At 45.0% G+C, this 20,515-nt stretch overlaps 1 protein-coding gene across 2 annotated transcripts in view; it reads right to left on the bottom strand.

Annotated features, from left to right (window-relative positions):
- Positions 1-11,202, bottom strand: part of CYTH3 (cytohesin 3) — a 109,855-nt gene extending 98,653 nt beyond the window's left edge. Inside the window, exon 1 of one of the 2 annotated variants that reach the window (XM_017533743.2) lies at positions 11,035-11,202. In XM_017533743.2, coding sequence (XP_017389232.1) covers positions 11,035-11,068 — 34 coding nt within the window. In that variant the 5' untranslated portion in view covers positions 11,069-11,202. The remainder of the gene's footprint in view (positions 1-11,034) is intronic. The other variant, XM_017533744.2, reaches the window with a different exon arrangement.
- Positions 11,203-20,515: the final 9,313 nt, after the last annotated feature.

A 20,515-nucleotide genomic window follows, 5' to 3' on the forward strand; every position in this document is an offset into this window, starting at 1 on the left:
AAAAAAAAAAAAAAGAACACAGAAAAAAAATCTAAGATATATAGGACACAACACAGAGAACATGTTTTTTTGTTGTTGTTTTTGTTTGTTTGTTTTTCCCGGGAGGAGAGAACATGTTTAATGCACAGGTAATTAGAGTCCTGGAAGGAGATGAGATAGAAAATGCAGCAGAAGCAATAAATGAAGATATAATAAGAATTTTGCAAATCTAATTTAAGATCAAGCTTTGTCACAGCACTGCCAAAAAGAAGAAAAAGAACAACTAATCCCAAGCAGGATACATTTGAGGAAAACCACATCTGGACACATCCACAGTAACAGCTGAAAACCAAAGCCAAAGAGAACATCTTAAAAGCAGCCCAAAGGGAAGAAAAACACACTAACTTGAAAAGAGCAACAATAAGACTGATGTAGCCTATTTCTCCACAGAATCAATGGATGCCAGAAGGCAATAAAATGACCCTTTCAAAACAATGCAGGAAGGCCAGGCTCAGTGGCTGACGCCTGTAATCCCAACACTTTGGATCACTTGAGGCCAGGAGTTCAACACCAGCCTCAGCAACACAGTAAGACCCCCCCAACTTTACAAAATTAAAAATTGCAAGATATTAACTTGAAAGCCTACAACTATCATCCTGATGAAACTATCCTTCAAAAATAGAGGCAAGCTTGACACAGTGGCACACGCCTGTAGTCCTAGCTACTCGAGAGGCTGAGGCAGGAGGACTGCCTGAACCCAGGAGTTCAAGGCTGCAGTGAGCTATGATGGCGTCACTGCTCTCCAGCCTGGGAGTGACACTCTGTAATTTCAAAAAATTTGTTTAAGTGGAGGCAAAGTAAAGACCCTCTTGACCAAAAAAAAAAAAAAAACCTCAAAATAGTTTTACCCCTGCTCATTAAGCAACACCACTACCAGGCCAGACACCTAAAGTCATATTTGATTCCTGCAGTTCCTGTACCTCTAACATTTTCCAAGCTGTATGTCCACATGATTCTCCAAAATACATTCTATCCTGTGACAAGAGCTCATCTATAACAACTCTTCACATGTACCCCTAAGCCTAATATAAAAGTTTAAAAAAATACATTTCATCACTACAAAGCAACACAAATTAAAGCAATACATAATTTCTTATTCATGACATAGGCAAACATTTAAAAGAAAGGCAAACACTGAATGCTGATTAAAATGCTGGGAAATCACACTACTCACAAGCCCCTAAAGAGAAAGCAATCTGTCATTATCTATTAAAACTGAAGCACGCCTGTAACTCACAACTGCAATTCTAGAAATATACTCTAGATTAACTCACATTTGTGAGAAGAGAGGACTAAGGAGCTCACCTCAGTACTGTTTGTAACAACACTAGTGTAATACTGACATTAAAAATTTAAACACAAGGCTCAGCCCGGTGACGCCTATAATCCCACCACTTTGGGAGGCCGGGGCAGGCGGATCACTTGAGGTCAGGAGTTCCAGACCAGCCTGGCCAACATAGCAAAAACCTGTCTCTACTAAAAATACAAAAAAAAAAATTTAGCAGTGCATGGTGTCGCAAGCCTGTAATCCCAGCTACTTGAATGGCTAAGGCAGAAGAATCGCTTGAACCCAGGAGGTGAAGGTTGCAGTGAGCTGAGATCACACCACTGCACTCCAGCCTGGGCAAGAGTGAGGAGAGTTCAACAGAGTGAGGACTGTTCAAAAAAAAAAAAAAGTTCAACACAAGACAAGATAGATAAAATCTCATTGCAGTTAAAAGAAATAAACAAGGTCTATATATATAATCACAAGGATAATCTCTAATGCAAGGTAAAGAAGATTACATACAGTGTGATCTCAGCTTTATAATCTTTTTAAAACAAATTAGGGCCGGGTGCAGTGTGGCTCACACCTGCAATCCCAGCACTTTGAGAGGCTGAGGCGGACGAATCACCTGAGGTCAGGAGTTTAAGACCAGTTTGGCCAACATGGTGAAATCCTGTCTCTACCAAAAATACAAAAAATTAGCTGGGCATGGTGATGGGCACCTATAATCCCGGCTACTTGGGAAGCTGAGGCAGAAGAATCACTTGAACCTGGGAGGTGGAGGATGCAGTGAGCAGAAATCCCGTCACTGTACTCCAGCCTGGGCAAGAAGAGCGAAACTCCATCTCAAAAAGAAAAATTTAAAAAGACCTGCCTGTATATTGCTTATGGAGGCACACGCACATCTATTTAAGTATGAAATATATAACAGGCCGGGTACGGTGACTCATGCCTGTAATCCAAGCACTTTGGGAGGCTGAGGTGGGTGGATCATTTGCAGTCAGGAGTTCAAGACCATCCTGGCCAACATGGTGAGACACCGTCTCTACTAAAAATACAAAAGTTAGCTGGGTGTGGTGGCGCATGCCTCTAATCCCAGCTACTCGACAGACTGAGGCAGAAGAATCACTTGAACTCCAGGAGGCGGAGGCTGCAGCGAGCCGAGATTGCACCACTGCACTCTGGCCTGGGTAACAGACTCCATCTCAAAAAATAAAAAACAAGCCGGGCGCGGTGGCTCAAGCCTGTAATCCCAGCACTGTGGGAGGCCGAGGCGGGTGGATCACGAGGTCAAGAGATTGAGACCATCCTGGTCAACATGGTGAAACCCCGTCTCTACTAAAAATACAAAAAATCAGCTGGGCATGGTGGTACATGCCTGTAATCCCAGCGACTCAGGAGGCTGAGGCAGGAGAATTGCCTGAACCCAGGAGGCGGAGGTTGCGGTGAGCCGAGATCGTGCCATTGCACTCCAGCCTGGGTAACAAGAGCGAAACTCTGTCTCAAAAAAAAAACAACAACAAAAAACACCATACACCAGAGGTCCCCATGTCAAATTCATCATGGTTGCCTCTAGGAAACATGAAAGCAAAGAGCAAAAGGACCAGGGATTGCTAGACAAAAGTGACTTCAACTTTATTCAATATTTATTAACAAATATTTACTTGAAAGCCTACTATGTATCAAGCACTGTTCTAGATCTTGGAGATATAACTGTGGATAAAAGCAGAAAATATTCTTACTTTCACAGAACTCACATTCTAAGAGAAAAGACACAAATATATAATAGGTAAGGGGTGACACGTGATAAGGGAGAAAGATAAAGCTGTGAGTAACAGTGAATATGATTTTAGACAGGTTGGTCAAGGAAGACTTCTGTGGTAAGGAAACATTTGAGCAGAAACTTAAATGAAGCAAGGACACACCACATGCAGGTATCTAAGCGGAAACCACTACAGGGCAGCAAGTGCAAAGGCACTGAAGCAGGAGTATGCTCCGAAAGGTGACCAAAGAGACAAGAACAGAGTAGAAAAGGGAGAGGAGTGATGGGAAATGTCTAAGAGACAGCAGGGGACTAGAGTAATGGTCAAGGACAGTCCCCAAGGTCAGAATGTATTTTACATATTTAAAAGGTTATTTAAAAAAAAAAAAAAAAAAGACTTGTGACAGAGACCATATGTGGCCTACATGGCCTATGATATTTACTATCTGGCTCTATTATAAAAAGAGCTTGCAGCCCCCTAAACTACAGTGGACCATAAGGTCAGAGGATAGGATTCTAAATAAACTGAGGACAGGCAAACTTTACAGGAGTGACATGACCTACCTGTCAAAGGGAATTGCCCTGGCTGCAGTGTGAACAAGGATGACAGTGGGAGAACTGTCGGAAGGCTTAAGGCAAAACATGTGAAAGATGGCACCAAAATTTCGCTGGGCGAGGTGGCTCACACCTATAATCCCAGCACTTTGGGAGGCCGAGGTGGGTGGATCACCTGAGGTCAGGAGTTCGAGATTAGCCTGACCAATATGGAGAAACCTCATCTCTACTAAAAATATAAAATTAGCCAGGTGTGGTGGCACATGCCTGTATTCACAGCTATTCAGGAGGCTAAGGTGGGAGAATCGCTTGAACCTGGGAAGGCGGAGGTTGCAGTGAGCCGAGATCGCACCATTGCACTCCGGTCTGAGCAACAAGAGTGAAACTCTGTCTCAAAAAAAAAAAAAAAGAAAGAAAGAAAGAAAGATGGCACCAAAATTTTGGCCTGAGCAACTGGAAGAATAACACTGCAATATACTGAGATGTAGAGACTTACCAGTAATGCTTTATTTTTAAAAAATAGACCTAAAAAATGCAACAGAACACTCATGGCTATTATGTCAACTGAGTAGTAGGATCAAGAGTGCTTGTTTCATTATTCTTTATACTTTTCTGTATGTTTTATATAGACATGTTTGATATATATCCTTTCCTTCATATTTCCTACTACTACCGTAACCCATCAAGTCCCTGTAACTCTCACCTGAACCACTGCAACAACTTCCTCACAGGTGTCCCCAAGTCCTCCCTCCTCCTCCTCCAATCCATTCTCCACTCAGGAGTCAAGAATACACTTCTTTAAAAAGCAGGGGGACAGTGGTTGAGAATAGGGATTCTGAAATCAGAAGGCCTGGGTTCAAATCTCAGCTCCACCACTTATTAGCTGTGAAATTTGAGACAAATTACTCAGCTTCCCTATGCCTCCATTTTCCAATCTATAAATAGTAACATTATGAAGAGTTAATAACATATAGAAAGAACACAGCACACACGGCATCAAGTAAATATTAGCCAAAATTATTGAAATGTAAATCAAATGTCATTTCCCTGTTTAAAAATCTTTCATCGGCCTTATGTACTTAGAATAAAATCTGCATTCCTTAGCTACTGAATGTCTGACATGCCCTCAGTCTATCTCTCCCCCTCCTCTGTTCAGGCCACACAAAGCTGCTTTTAATACTCTAGAATACTCAGCTCTTGCCAATTCTGTGCCTTTCCCTCTGCCTGATCCACTATCCCTCTAGGTTGCACCTGGAAGGGCATTTCCTCAGAGGCCTTCCCTGGCCACAGGTTTTCCCTACAACCCTCCCATCCCTCACTCCTTCTCTTCCTCAACCTCTTGTTGATTTCCTTTAATGCACCTAGCATGATCTGTAATTATTTTATATATAGCTGTTTACCTTTTTTGTCTGTCTTCCCATCTAAACATGAGCTCCATGGACATGGGAAATTTATCTGCTGTATTCACCACTGTTAGGCATCAACGTAGTTTGAATACATGCCTTGCCCAAATTGCGTGTAGAAGTGTAATCCCCAATCTTGGAGGCATATTCCTCATGGCTCAGTGCAGTCCTTGCAACAGTGAGTGAGTGCTCCTCAATCCGGTCGTTTAAGGATGTGGCATCTCCTTCCTCTTGCTATTGCTCTGGCCATGTGATGTGCCTAATCCTGCTTCACCTTCCACTAAGATAAAAGCCTCCCTGAGGCCTCCCCAGAAGCCAAGCAGATACTGGCACCACGCCTGTACAGCCTGCAGAACCATGAGTTCATTAAACCTCTTTTCTTTATATATCACCCAGGCATTTCTTTATAGCAATGCAAAAACGGCATAACTCAGGCACTAATAGCTCTTGTGCCATGCACAGAACCTGGTATTTGGTAGAGACACTATCAACATTTGAGTAAATGACTACAAAATAATATGCTCTAAGCATAATCTAAAAGCACCCATCACATCCACCTTTTAAACTCTCGAAAGTATAATAACTTACTATAGACTGAAAAAATAGGTAACATTTTATAACTTTACATTGGATATCTATCATGTTCTTTTTTTTGTTGCTGCCTTCCTAGAATACTTTTTAATCTATAAAAATTCCCTCAGGCTGGGTGCAGTGGCTCATGTCTGTAATCCCAGCACTTTGGAGGGCTGAGGCCCGTGGATCATGAGGTCAGGAGTTCAAGATCAGCCTGGCCAAGATGATGAAACCTCGTCTCTACTAAAAATAAAAAAATTAGCTGGATGTGGTGGCAGATGCCTGTAATCCCAGCTACTCGGGAGGCTGAGGCAGGAGAATCGCTTGAACCCGGTGGGGAGAGGTTACAGCAAGCCAAGATTGTGCCACTGCACTCCAGCCTGGGCGACAGAGCGACTAAGACTTTGTCTCAAAAAAAACAACAAAAAACCTCAAAAAAGGTCTAAAATGGTATTTTCTTACCAGCATACTATTTTTCTATGAAACTGTTTTCCAATTTTAGAAAATAGATTATTCAAGCTTTTTTGAATTTCATAAAATAAAAAGATACACAGTGAAGTTTCCTTCCCACCTATATTCCCCAACTATTCAGTTCCCATCAACCTCCCCAAACAGGTAACCATTGTTATTAGTTCCTTGTTTCACCTTCCAGGAAATCTGCATGCATCAACCATCACTTCCTCTTTCAAAAAACAAGAATGGGAGCAAACAATGCACATTTTCCTACAATTTGCTCTTGTAACAAGATATTTTGGAGCTCTCTCCATGTCAACTAAAAAAAGAGCTTTCTCGTTCCTTTCTACAGCTTTATAGCCTCATTCACCATCTGGGTAAGGATTTCTCTGTTAAGTCTCCTGCTTGCTGATGGACACTCAAGGCAATAAATTATCTTATACCTATGTTATCTCACACATGTACAAATATATCTGCAGGTTAAATTCCTAGAACTGAATGCGGGATCAAAGGATTTATACACCTGTAATTTTTAAAGCTACTGCCTAAAGCTCCTGTATCTATCAGGGTCCACTCAGAGAAACAGAGACATCCAGAGAAACCATCCCTTTAAGAATCTGAGCCAGGCGTGGTGGCTCAAGCCTGTAATCCCAGCACTCTGGGAGGCCAATGTGGGCAGATCACAAGGTCAGGAGTTCGAGACCAGCCTGGCCAGCATGCTGAAACACCATCTCTACCAAAAATACAAAAAAATTAGCTGGGCATGGTGGCATGCGCCTGTAATCCCAGCTACTCAGGAGGCTGGGGTAGGAAAACTGCTTGACCCCGGGAGGTGGAGGTTGCAGTGAGCCGAGATCATGCCACTGCACTCCAGCCTGGGCAGCAGAACAAGACTCCATTAAAAAAAAAAAAAAAGAATCAGAAATAGATGGAATTTAATATAAGGTATTAGTGACAGGAGTGATGGAAAAACTGAAAAGCCAAACAGGAAATGATAATCCAGAGATTAGCAAAAGCAAGCTGCCGTTACCACTTCTCCAATAGAGGGTAAAAGGGAGCAAGGTATTTCCAAGGCTCAAAGGCGAGGTGGACCAAGGGGCAGAAGCTGGAGCCAAATAGAGACAAGGCAACTGCCAGAGACACTGCCTGAGGCAGATCGAGGAGAACTAACCTGTTTTCATCCTTTCTCCTGCCAATCCTCCTGCCAGTGGCTCCCAGTGGCCAATCCCAGCCAGAAGCCAGCTGACCAAGAGCCTGGGAAATATTGCCTGCAGGGACTCATCCCTGCAGGGAAAGGGCAGGAAGAAATGGATCTGAGCCAAGAGGACATGGCCTGGCCTCGCCTCCTGTGACTAACTTACACTCTTACCTGTAAATGTTTCAAATGGCCTTGCCAACAGACTTTTCACACTTGGGGGTTACTGCATGTCTGAAGGTGAAAGGTGGAAGCTCAATCTAGTCTTAATTTGCATGTATTTTATTATGAACGAGGCTCAGCATCGCTTCACCTGATGCACAGACCTAACCCTCACTTAACTGATCAAGGAGGGAACAAGGTAGGGAAAGGAATGCCAATTAGAGTTAATTCAGCTCATCTGCCAGGCATGCTCCAGCCCAAATAGGGCACGAAGACAATGCCAAGGAGCCAAACTAGCCAGTCACCCTCCATGCAGAGACTTAGCTCAAGAACTGTTCTGGAAAAACTGAAGGGCAACAAAGCCCCAAAGGAATTAAAAATGCCTTAACTTCACTCTGCACACATTGTAAGGAACAATGTGTTCTTGTAATCTTGCACCCCCCACTTGCTCCTCTTGTAACTGCCTTCCAGCCATTCACACCACCATCCTCTCCCTCCTTATCTTGCATTTAAAGAACAAACAATACAGTGGACAAAAAGCTAAATTAACTTACAAAAACAGCAAGTAGGAATCAATTTTTCAAGTCTTTTAATATGACCATTAACAAAAAAGACCTTTTAAATTATCTTTGGCCTCTACCATAACTACTGTTTGAATAGATTATTTACCTTATCTTTTAAACAAGCTGAAACTGACTCCCACAGATACAGTTCAATGTTAAGTATTACACTCTAAAAATATACCAAAAAGTGTTATGCTTTATAATCTGCTGGCAACTGAAACGGTTTTCCATCAGGGAACTGAACTTTATTTTTTTAAACATGAATTTTAAACCATTTTTTAAAATCTAAATGGTATTAACTGTAAAGAGGTATGTTAACTTCAAAACTTCCCACTGCCAACAGTTAAATATAAGCACATCAAGTTTATACAATTACAATGACTCATATTTCAAAACTTTGCTTTTCACTCGTTTCAAAAATACTTATCCTAAGACTGCTAAATATATATGTATATATGTACATATACATATATATATATATATATTTTTTTTTTTTTTTTTTTTTTTTTTTTTATTTTTTTTTTTTTTTTTTTTTTTTTTTTTTTTTTTTTTTTTTTTTTTTTTTTGAGACGGAGTTGCACTCTTGTTGCCCAGGCTGGAGTGCAATGGCATGATTTTGGCTTGCCGCAACCTCCACTTCCCCAGTTCAAGCAATTCTTCTGCCTCAACCTCCCGAATAGCTGGGATTGCAGGCATACACCACCATGCCCAGCTAATTTTATATTTTTAGTAGAGACAGGGTTCACCATGTTGGTCACTCTGGTCTCGAACTCCCGACCTCAGGTGATCTGCCCTCTTCGGCTTCACAAGGTACTGGGATTACAGGAGTGAGCCACCGCACCCAGCCTACCAAAAATATTTTTAACTGTCTGTCACAAAGCAAGGGAGAAAGCTATTTATAAACTAAATCGATAAAAGTTAAAAGTTATTTTCCAGCACCTAACATGCTGGCTGGCATTTTATTGGGCAATCAATAAATAAATCTTCATTGTTGAATGTTCTGGTGAGGTGAATTAAATAATACACTTAAAACATTCAGGTATTTTATAAGAGTTTTGTTTTTCAAATCTGAAATACACTTATTCCAGAAACTTGGAAAACTTGAAAAAATAAAATAATCCATAATGTCACCAGTTTTTACATTGTTTAACCCATGATGTATAAAACTGCTTATTTTAATGGTTGTAAAATACTTGAATAAAATTCCCATAATTTACCTCACCATGCCCCTACAGTTGGTATTGCTGTTTTCAATGTTTTCCTATTACAAACAGCATAATACACCATCTTTATACAGGAGGTTTTTTTTTTTTTTATTTATTTCAAGGTTGCTTCCCTGTGATATATTAACAACCCAAGGACAGTTTTAAGACTTTTGAAACTTAATATCATGCTTTGTTATACCATTCAAGATCTGCAAATTGCTAGAGCAGACTAAAGCTTCCTTTTTTTCCTCTCTATCCCTGCTTTTATCTTCAAGTCTACATTTCTTTTCTGAGCCCAAAGCACTTCACAAAACAAACTGCCAAGCCAGCCTGCCTTGACTCTAATGCCCAACGTCTGCATATTACAGTTATTTGTCCTTCTTTTCTAACAAGAGAAAACTGCTCTGCCCAAATTATGACAGGCAGGAAACACGACCTCCACCGGGAATCCATTCCTTAGGATCTCGTGGCTCCAGACCGACAGCCTGACTGTAGGAGGGTTTGCAACTGGGCTCCTTCGTTCCACAGCGCTCCCTTTTCATAAACACACCCACTCGGTGCCACAGTGCTACCCCTAGCTTCAACTATGAGAACTGAACTCGCCAAATGCCATGACGGGTGCCAACTTCCCACCATCCTGGCTGCATCGCGTCTATCAGCAAAAAAAATCTCCTCTGAGCAGCACTTGAATTCTAGAAGGCACCTTGATGATGAACCACTTCATCCTGAAGCATTCAATACTGCTGATTCTTACAGGCAGCTGCTGCGGCAGCCTGTAATTAAGATTTCTCTAAACTGCTCCCTTATTACATGGGGTTCTGATGATTCTGATGATTTCTCTGTCAGCTCAAAGGAGATCTTTAGCTCAAAAAAGCCAAAATTGAAAAAAGTCTGGAGAACCTCAACTTCGTCTGTTCCTGTAAAAAACATAGGCATTAACCCTTTGCTTTCCAAAGCGAACAGCCACTCCATACAGACAGGCACGTTCTTCTGTTTTTAAAATCTAATTTGCAGCATGACCCAACAGTCATTTGTATTCCACGAAATAATTTCCAACAAACACGATCCCTCCAGCAATAGGAAACCGAACATCAGACACAGACCACCTGGGGCACGTCGGGCACCCGACCCACTTGGGAGCACACCTGGCTCCGAGCACACCTGGCTCTCCGGTCTCGCCTCGGTGCTGGGTGCAGCTCGTGACCCCCACCCTCCGCTCCACCGAGTTTTTTTGCTCACTCTGTCGCGTCTGCAGTTTCCTAAAACGCCTACCCCAACCTGGACTCCAGCTGGCCCCCTACCCGTTCGAGCAAATCCGGCGACCGTTTCTGACCCAAAGCCAAGCAGCCTGTCACGCTTTCCAACCGTTCCCCCTGCCCTCCCCTCCTGTACCCCCGAGGAGCCCCCCATGCCAAACTTTCCCCTCCCGGTTCCCCACCGGCTCAGCTGCTTCCGCCCACCTGAGCTCAAAGGGGGCGTCCGAAACACCGGGCTCCAGAGGGCGTGGACGCCCTTGGCGACAAGATGCGGGGAAGGTCGCCCCACAAGGTCCCCTGCCCCAGAGGAGCGACCCCCCGAACCCCGGCCCGAGACTCCGGGGTGACCCCGACCCGCGGTGGCCCGGGCCTGGTACCCGGACCCTCGCCAGCGCTGGACGGCGACCCCGGCCCGCCGCTTCCCTCGGGCCCCCAAAAGTCCCCGTCTCAGCCCCGGCCCGGCGCGCCTCAGGCCTCCAGCGGGCGCCGCCGCCGCCCCAGTCCCAGTCTCCTCAGACGGACCCCGGGCCGGCGCCGCGCTCGCGACCCCCAGCCCCCGGCCCCAGGCCGCCGGCGAGCCCGCCACACCTCCGACACTCACCGCCACCGCCCTCGCCGCCGCCGTCTTCATCCATCTTGAGGCCACTCCCGCAGCCGGCAAGCCCCGGGCGGGCGGCAGAGGGGCCGCGGGCGGGGGACGCCGCCAGAGGTAGCGTGAGGGGAACCAGGCGGCTCCTCAGCGCACAGCCCAGGTCGCGGCCGGGCCTCCTCCCGCCGGGCGGGGCCTCGCTGGTCGGCGTGCCGTCACGTGACAGATCCAGACCCCGCGGTGGGCGGGGCGTGAGGCCGCACGGCCCCGCCCTCGGGAACTGGCCGGGCACGGCGGCGTCTGCAGCCGGCGGAGGCTGTAGACCCAGCCCTTGGGGCGCCGGCGGACCTGGAGCGCGCGAAGCGAAGCGTCCTCGCCCTCAGCCTTTCAGTAGCCTGCGAACGGGCGTGGGGCCTCGGACACTGGAAAACCAAATTCTGCAAAACCCAGTGGCCAGGAGTGTAAGTTGCACGTGCACTCGGGGTAAAAGATCAAGAAACGAACGCATTCAGAAGTCAGACCTGGCCAGGCTTGGTGGCTCATACCTGTATTCCAATACTTTGAGAGGTCGAGGTGGAAGGATCGCTGGAGACCAGAAGTTCGAGACCCGCCCCCGTAACATAGGGAGACCCTGTCTCTACAAAAACATATGTTTAATTACCCGTGCATGGTGGCGCGTGACTGTAGTTCCAGCTACTGGGGAGGCTGAGGTGGGAGGTCACGTCACTTGAGCCCAGTAGGTCGAGGCTGCAGTGAGTTATTGCACCACTGCACTCCAGCCTGGGTGACAGAGTGAGACTGTATCTCAAAAAAAAAAAAAAAAAAAAAGAAAGAAAAAGGTCAAGCCTTCTCCTTCCTAAGATATGCATGTCAGAATAATTCCAGCCTTTCAGCTGTCTCATATATAATAGAGCCTCTCCTTCCCTGGCGGTGAGTGCATTTTTAAATTAACAAAATGCAGAGCTTGTAAATGAATGTTGTCGGGAGGCTGGAACGGAATCCCAATCCAACACACCTGGGGCTCAGCCCTCAAAGGGCAGTGTAGGGGTTGGCCAATCTGGCGGCAGATGCCCTTGGAGTTTAGCGCCAGTCTCCCTTGGAGAACTGCCAGCTGCCCTGGATTTATGATGCAGAAGGAGCTCTGAATTCAATTTCCCTTGGGCAAAGCCAGGGTCCTCAGCGCAGGCCTCCTGGGCAGAAGGCCTCGGCTGGCCCCTGCTCCACATCGTTGGATCCCTTCTCTCATTCCCCATATCTTGCTTCCAGTAACTCCTGAAGCATTGCTTGTAGCCTCTCCCAAGCCTTTCTGCTGGAACTAAATTGTATTACAGAAAAGCAAACATTGTAATGGAGGAGATAGTTCATCTCTAATATAATTTTCCAACAACTGTTTTATATTTACAAGCTGTCCATTGAACCAAAGGATCCTTCCGTTGTCATCTATCAAAGTGGAATAGCTGTCACCTTTTTTTGGTTCAAGGTTGCGGGATGATTTCAGAGTTCAATCTCGTAATAACCTCAAGAATTAAAAACCAAGCATTCTGGTGCAACCAAAGCCACGAGGGACACTTTTTTTTTTTAAGACAGGGTCTCGCTCTGTTGCCCAGTCTGCAGTGCAGTGGCTCAAATGATCCTCACACTTCAGCCTCCCAAATAGCTGGTACAGGCTACCACGCGTCCACTAATTTTTGTATCCTTTTGTAGAGAAACAACCTTGCCATGTTGCCCAGGCTGGTCTCAAACTTCTGGACTCAAGCGATCCTCCTACCTTGGCCTCCCAAAATGCTGGGATTACAGGTGTGAGCCACTACACCCAGCTGAGGGACACTTCTGCATGCAAAGATGTTTACAGCCTGAGTGACAAAGACTCACCAGAAAAGGGGTCCAGGGGTCAGGAGATGTAGGGTTCAACTCCCAACCCCTAGACTAGGCTTCCTGATCTAGTTCCCGTCAGGCTTTGTTATCTTGGAGATAAGAGCATAGTTACTGAGAAAAAAGGACAGCACTACTTTGAACTTGGTAATGAGATAGTGGAGCTTTGAACTCAAAGATACTATCAATTATAAATGCTTTTTCATGTCAATTCTTTAGGTGTCTTCGAATGTGATCCACAGGTGCTTCTCTCGGTTTTTTTTTCTTTTCTTTGAGACAGAGTCTCTCTCTGTCGCCCAGGCTGGTGTGCAGTGGCACGATCTCGGCTCACTTGAACGCCTCCTGGGTTCAAGCGATTCTCCTGCTTCAGCTTCCCAAGTAGCTGGGACTATAGGCACACACCACCATGCCCAGCTAATTTTTTGTATTTTTAGTAGAGACTGGGTTTCACCATGTTAGCCAGGATGGTCTCGATCTCCTGACCTCGTGATCTGCCCACCTTGGCCTCCCAAAGTGCTGGGATTACAGGTGTGAGCCACCGTGCCCAGCCTTTCTCAGAGTTTTAATCTGAAAGTGGCTTCTCTGATCTCCATCTAATCTAATTTTCATCAGACTAAAACACAGCCCAGTTACATAAGCAGAATATGATATTATCCCCATGGGTTAGCCTGGGCCTGCATTTCAACAAATTCTGCAAAAGCATTGTGAGGATAAAGTCTTTGGGTGTCATTTCTGCTCTTTAATGGAGAAACTGGAAGACTTCAAAATCTTCACAACTCAAAGGAATTAGTATCTAAGGGGAAAATTAGATATTTTCAAAAAGAAGTGCTTTTCAGGATCTCTCAAATCCCACCAAGATAGCAATGATCTAATCTGCTTCATACATATTATCTCTACATATAGGAACATTAAGTATTTTAGTTACCCACTAAGACAGGCACTCACTTTATGCATAGTTTATGAGTGGTTTGCTCAGATGCTGAAAGCTTTATAAGTGAATTTGTAAGGATAATAATCCATGCAGCTGGCATCGCTCCAGAATCACAAGTATTAAACCCAATTATTAAATTGTTGCAATCATTTGGTCAGATGATAAATATTAGGTATTAGGTACCTCCTGTATTCCAGGCACTGTCTTAGGTGCTGGGAAAACAATGATGAAAAAGATAAATTCAGTCCCCAGCTTTATGGAACTGATGGCCTAGAAGGAATACAGCCATTTAGCCATTTAGCAAATAATTATTTAATTGTAATTTTTTTTTTTTTTTTAGAGACATGGTTTCACCATGTTGGCCAGAATGCTCTCGATCTCCTGACATTGTGATCCACCCACCTCGGCCTCCCAAAGTGCTGGGATTACAGGCATAAGCCACTGCGCCTGGCCTTAATTGTAATTTTGACATCTGACTCTATAGACTTTCTCATAGTATTTACTGTTTCATGCAAATGGGCTTTGTAGCCTTAAAACTGCTTCGGGGCCAGGCACGGTGGCTCACGCCTGTAATCCCAGCACTTTGGGAGGCTGAGGCGGGTGGATCACAAGGTCAAGAGATCGAGACCATCCTGGTCAACATGTGAAACCCCATCTCTACTAAAAATACAAAAATTAGCTGGGGGGGGGCTGGTGGTGCGTGCCTGTAATCCCAGCTACTCAGGAGACTGAGGCAGGAGAATTGCCTGAACCCAGGAGGCAGAGGTTGCGGTGAGCAGAGATCGTGCCATTGCACTCCAGCCTGGGTAACGAGCAAAACTCCGTCTCAAAAAAAAAAACTGCTTCAGGGCTGGGCATGGTGGCTCATGCCTGTAATTCCAGCACATTCGGAGGCCAAGGCAGGAGGATCACTTGAGCCCAGGAGTTCAAGACCAACCTGGGCAACATAGCAAACTGTGTCTCTACAAAAAAATAAAATAAATAATAAATGACTCCTGTAATCCCAGCACTTTGGGAGGACGAAGTAGGTGGATCGCTTGAGTTTAGGAGTTTGAGATCAGCCTGGGCAACATGGCAAAACCTGGTCTCTACAAAAAATACTAAACATAATTAGCTGGCCATGGTGGCACAAGCCTGTATTCCCAGCTACTGGGGAGGCTGAGGTAGGAGGATCGCTTCAGCCTGGAAGGCAGAGGCTGCAGTGAGCTGAGATCACACCACTGCGCTCCACCCTGGGTGACAGAGCCAAACCCTGTCTCAAAAAGTATATATTAGCGGAGTGTAGTGGTGCATACTTGTAGTCCCAGCTACTTGGGAGGTCAAGTCCAGAAGGCTGAGGCTACAGTGAGCTGTGATCAAAATACTGAACTCCAACCTGGGCAACAGAGCAAAAGCCTATCAAAAAAAAAAAAAAAAAAAAAACTCCTTTAGGACAGAGACTGTAGTCTGTATTTATTCTGTCTCTGCTGTCTGCTGCAGGGTGTGGCCATGTCAAAAAAAATAGTGAAAACAGTAATATTTGTTATGACTACTGGATGAACAGGGCCATCAAAAATGGGAAACATTTTGAAAGCATGTTGAAACCCATTTATCAGCCTTTTGACCACTGCAGAAATAGTTGAAGAAATCAAGAATGTGAACATTCCGGAAAGGTCAGAGGACTTCTTTGTACATTCATCTCATCCTCCAAGTAGAAGTCTGTGAAATCACACAGAAGTATCCTCTCCGGGCGCTGAGGGTCACAAGAGCCAGAACCCTGCCAAGGACAGTTTCTTGATATTTGGCCATAAAGAGGCTTCCTTAGCTGCCCAGGCAAAAGCTGCTCCAGACCCTGCCCAGAGCAGCACTCTTGTCTCCCCTGATAACAGTTAAGAAATGCAGGCACAAATGTGACCGTCAGCAGATGGGGACATCAAATAATCTGTTACATCGGCGATCTGGCCCAGTCCGGAGAAGACACGCACTGTGGCCAGCTCACAGTCAGCTCACAGTTATGAAAGGAAAGAAACGTTTTCTGCAACCTAATTTCATCTAGGAAAGAAAACATCTCTTTGGAATGGAGATGATCTTGTGCAAATTAACGTGCGGGCAAATGATAGGGGTTTATGTGTCAGGTCACATCCTTATTAAATTTTCAAAAGCCTAGACATTCCAACCTTCACAATACCCTGTCTCTCTTTCCAGCCGTTCAACGAAGTCCACCTCGGTCTTATTCTTCCTATCCCCAGAATAATCCACGCAATTGACATCAGTTCTCTGGCCTCACATTACCAAGGACAGCTTAATTCCTTTCAGATTGATTAGTGACTTGCATTTTTGTAAGAACAAAGGTAGTCAGATTTCTCTGTGGTAAACTTGGAACAAATAATTTGACCACAATTTGAGCTATTTGTCATTGGAAGAAAAACGTTATAGCCACTCAAATCAGCATCAGTACTGAGAGTTACTATATACAAGGTGTCTTCTATAGTACTAAAAACTTATTTTTATCTACTTCTTTTTTTTTTTTTTTTTGAGAGAGAGGGTCTCGCTCTGTTGCCCAGGCTGGAGTGCAGTGGTGCCATACAACTGACTGCAGCCTCAAACTCCTGGCCTCAACCACCCTCCCACCTCACTCCCAAAAAGCTGGGGCCACAGGCGAGCACCACCACACCCAGTTGATTTTAATTTTTATTTTTTGTGTAGAGTCTCACTGTGCTGCCCAGGTTGGTCCCGAATTCCCAGGCTCAAGCAATCCTCCTGCCTCGGCCTCCCAAAGTGCTGGGATTGCAGGCATGAGCCACTCCACCTGGCCTGGCTCTTCATTTTTATAGTATGTCCCTGACCTACTAAAAACAACAAAAAAATTAATTTAAAAAATTAAGTTGGTCAGAGTCTGCAGTGTGCAGCCTAAAATCATCAAGAGAATCCAACCTGGGGTGCAGGGTGTACTATCGGACAGGCAATTAAAAAGAAAAAGGGTGAAAATGACAACCATCAAGATGTAGCACATCTGTGTCTGTGATCATAGTCCTTGGAATAGAAAGTGTGCTGCTAGGCTAGGGACAGTGGCTCATGCCTGTAACGCCATCACTTTGGGAGGCCAAGGCGGGTGGAGATCACAAGTTCGAGATGAGCTTGACCAATATGGCAAAACCCTGTCTCTATTAAAAATACAAAAATTAGCCAGGCATGGTGGCACACACCTGTAATCCCAGCTACTGGGAAGCTGAGGCAGGAGAAACGCTTGAACTCGGAGGCGGAGGTTGCAGTGGGCCAAAATCATGCCACTGTACTCTAGCCTGGGCAACAGAAAGAAAGTGTGCTCCTAGCCAGCAATCTAGCGTCCCAACACAAGTCACAGGGCACTGTAATCTGGAGGGCGTAATGGCACCCAAACCAATGTGATACTGCAATTTGACTTGTAAGACAGCAAAAGTTGAACATGAGTTCTGGTCATTACACCGAGCAATGACCAATAATCGTCACTGGGTCTCAGCCATGACATATTACAAGGTACCACCTTTTGGACCTGGATAGCCTAGACTCTAAAATCACATGGCCCAGGCACCTCTGTTTCTTGGATGTGTGACCTTGGGCAAGTTGCTTCACCTCTCTGTGCCTTAGTTCCTATGAAATTTCTGTGAAATGGAACCAACAACAACCCAGCCCATACAGTTACTGTGAGAACCAGTTACTTATTTACAATAGTTATTTATTTACAATGAAATCCAGTTATTTATTTACAATAAATACTCGTCATTGTTATCCACAGAAGTAGGAAGTTTTCCAGACTTCTGATTCATAAGCCAGAGAGAATCCGCCACCCAAGCTGGGAGGCAAAGCTGAATTTCAGTAAGGGCTCCCTCCTTCCACGGCCACCTTCTCACTGCTGTCTTTCCCTCCAAGCCTGCCTTCTGGAACCCACTCCTTCCGAGCTCTGTGGTCCCTACTTATGTGTCACCACTGCATACCTCATCGGTCTGGGTTCTTGGGGCCACAGACACACGTGTGCATTGTATTTTATTCTATTTTATTTTATTATTTTTTTTTGAGATGGAGCTTTGCTCTTGTCGTCCAGGCTGGAGTGCAATGGCGCAATCTTGGCTCACTGCTTCTTTGCCTCCCAGGTTCTAACAATTCTCCTGCCTCAGCCTCCCACGTAGCTGGGATTACAGGTCCCCGCCACCACACCCAGCTAATTTTTTGTATTTTTAGTAGAGACGGGGTTTCTCCATGTTGGTCAGGCTGGTCTCAAACTCCTGACCCCAGGTGATCTACCCGCCTCGGCCTCCCAAAGTGCTGGGATTACAGGCGTGAGCCATGGCACCACGCCCAGCCACATGGGCATTTTCATAAGGGAATCTGGGGACCCTGGGCATCCTCTTTTGATGTTGTTTTTTTCATTCAGCAACCTGCTTCTGGACAGGCATGGTGGTGCATGTCTGTAATCTTGGGAGGTTGAGGATTGCTTGAGGCTAGGCGTTCAAGGTCAGCCTGGGCAACATAGTGAAACTTTGTTCCCACAAACAAAACCTATTTCTTAGCCTCTCTATGTAGGCCCTGGGGAGTCAACAGAAGACAGCAGTCAGTAACTTTTTAATTTTTTTTTTTCTGAGATGGAGTCTCACCCTGTTGCCCAGGCTAGATTGCAATGGTGCAATCTCAGCTCACTGCAACCTCTGCTTCCCAGGTTCAAGCGATTCTCCTGCTCAGCCTCCCTAGTAGCCGGGATTCCAGGTGCGTGCCACCACACCCGGCTAATTTTTTTCTGTATCTTTAGTAGAGATGGGTTTTCACCATGTTGACCAGGCTGGTCTGCCCACCTTGGCCTCCCAAAGTGCTAGGATTATAGGCGTAAGCCACTGTGCCTGGCCAACTTTTAAATTTTTATTTATTTATTTATTTTTGAGACAGGGTCTTAGGCCCAAGCTGGAGGGCAGTGGTGTAATCATGGCTCACTGCAGCCTCAATCTCCCCGGCTCAAGCAATCCTCCCACCTCAGCCTCCTGAGTAGCTGAGAGGCACATACCACCACACCTGGCTAATTTTAAAAAATTGTTTGTAGACACGAGGTCTCAGTATGTTACCCAGAGTGAGCTCAAACTCCTGAGCTGAAGCAATTCTCCCACACTGGCTTCCTGAAGTGCTAGGATTACAGGCATAAGCCACCATGTCCAGGCAATCAACGACCTTCAGTGAAGGACGTGTTGGAGCTCAGCACCTGGAGTCACCACGAGGGCCCCAGAAACCTTTACCACACCCCGATGGGGCCAACCAGCCTTTGCTTAGAAAAATTTAAAAAGAGACCAGCCTGGGCACCACAGTGAGGCCTGTAATCCCAGCTGCTTGGGAGGCTGAGAGAGGAGACCTCATGTCTACAAACCAGAGAAATTTGTCTCTACAAAAAACTAAAAAATTAACTAGGTGTGGTGTCACACACTTTTAATCCCAGCTACTTGGGAGACTGAGGTGGGAGGATTGGTTTAGTCCAGGAGGCTGAGGATGCAGTGAGCTATGCCTTGATCATGCCACTACTGCACTCCAGCCTGGGTGACAGAGCGACAGAGCAAGACCTAAAATTAAAAATAAAAAAAAAAAAAAAATCGACATAGAAAATTCTACCTGGTTAGGTGGCTCACACCTATAATCCTAGCACTTTGGGAGGCTGAGGCGGGAGGATCACATGAGCTCAGTTTGAGACCAGCCTGGTCAACATTGTGAAACCCTGTCTCTACTGAAAATGCAAAAATTAGCTGGGTGTTGTGGCGGGTACCTGTAATCCCAGTTACTGGGGAGGCTGAGGCAGGAGAATTGCTTGAACCCAGGAGGTAGAGATTGCAGTGAGCTGAGATCTTGCCACTGAACTCTAGCCTGGGCAACAGAGTGAGACTCCATCTTAAAAAATAAAAAAAAAGAAAAGAAAATTCCAAAGCATCTACAAAAACCTCCTAGAACTCATATGTGAATTCAGCAAGGTTACAGGATACAAGATTAACATATATAAATCAACTTTATTTCTATTAATATGTACTAGCAATGAACACATGGAAGCTAAAATTTGGAACACAATACAATGTACCATTTCTTTAAATGAACACGTGAGGCCAGGCATGGTGGCTTATGCCTATAATCCCAGCATTTTGGGAGGCCGAGGCAGGCAGATCATGAGGTCAGGAGTTTGAGATCAGCCTGGCCAATATGGTAAAACTGCATCTCTACTAAAAATATAAAAATTAGCTGAGTGTGGTGGCACGTGCCTGTAGTACCAGCTACTCGAGAGGCTGAGGCAGGAGAATTGCTTGAACCCTAGAGGTGGAGTTTGCAGTGAGCCAAGATTGCTCCACTGCACTCCAGCCTGGGCGACAAAGTGAGACTCCGTCTCAAAAAAACAAACAACAACAACAACAAAAAAACATGTGAGTGTAAATTTAACAAAACCTGTACAGGATTTGTATGTTGAAAATGGAAAACACTGAAATGGAAGAATTAAAACTAGATCTAAATAAATAGGGAGGCATGCTGTGTTTATGCATTAGAATCCTCAACATAGTAAAGATACCAATTCTCCCCAAATTGAGATACAGGTTTAAAGCAGTTCCTATCAAAATTCCAGCAGCACTTTTTGCAGAAGTAGAAGAAACCATCCTAAATTTATATCAAATCTCAAGGGACCACGAATTGCTGAAATTATCTTGAGATAAAAGAACA

The sequence above is a fragment of the Cebus imitator genome, unplaced genomic scaffold, assembly GCF_001604975.1.
Source record: "Cebus imitator isolate Cc_AM_T3 unplaced genomic scaffold, Cebus_imitator-1.0 Scaffold82, whole genome shotgun sequence".
NCBI lineage: Eukaryota > Metazoa > Chordata > Mammalia > Primates > Cebidae > Cebus > Cebus imitator.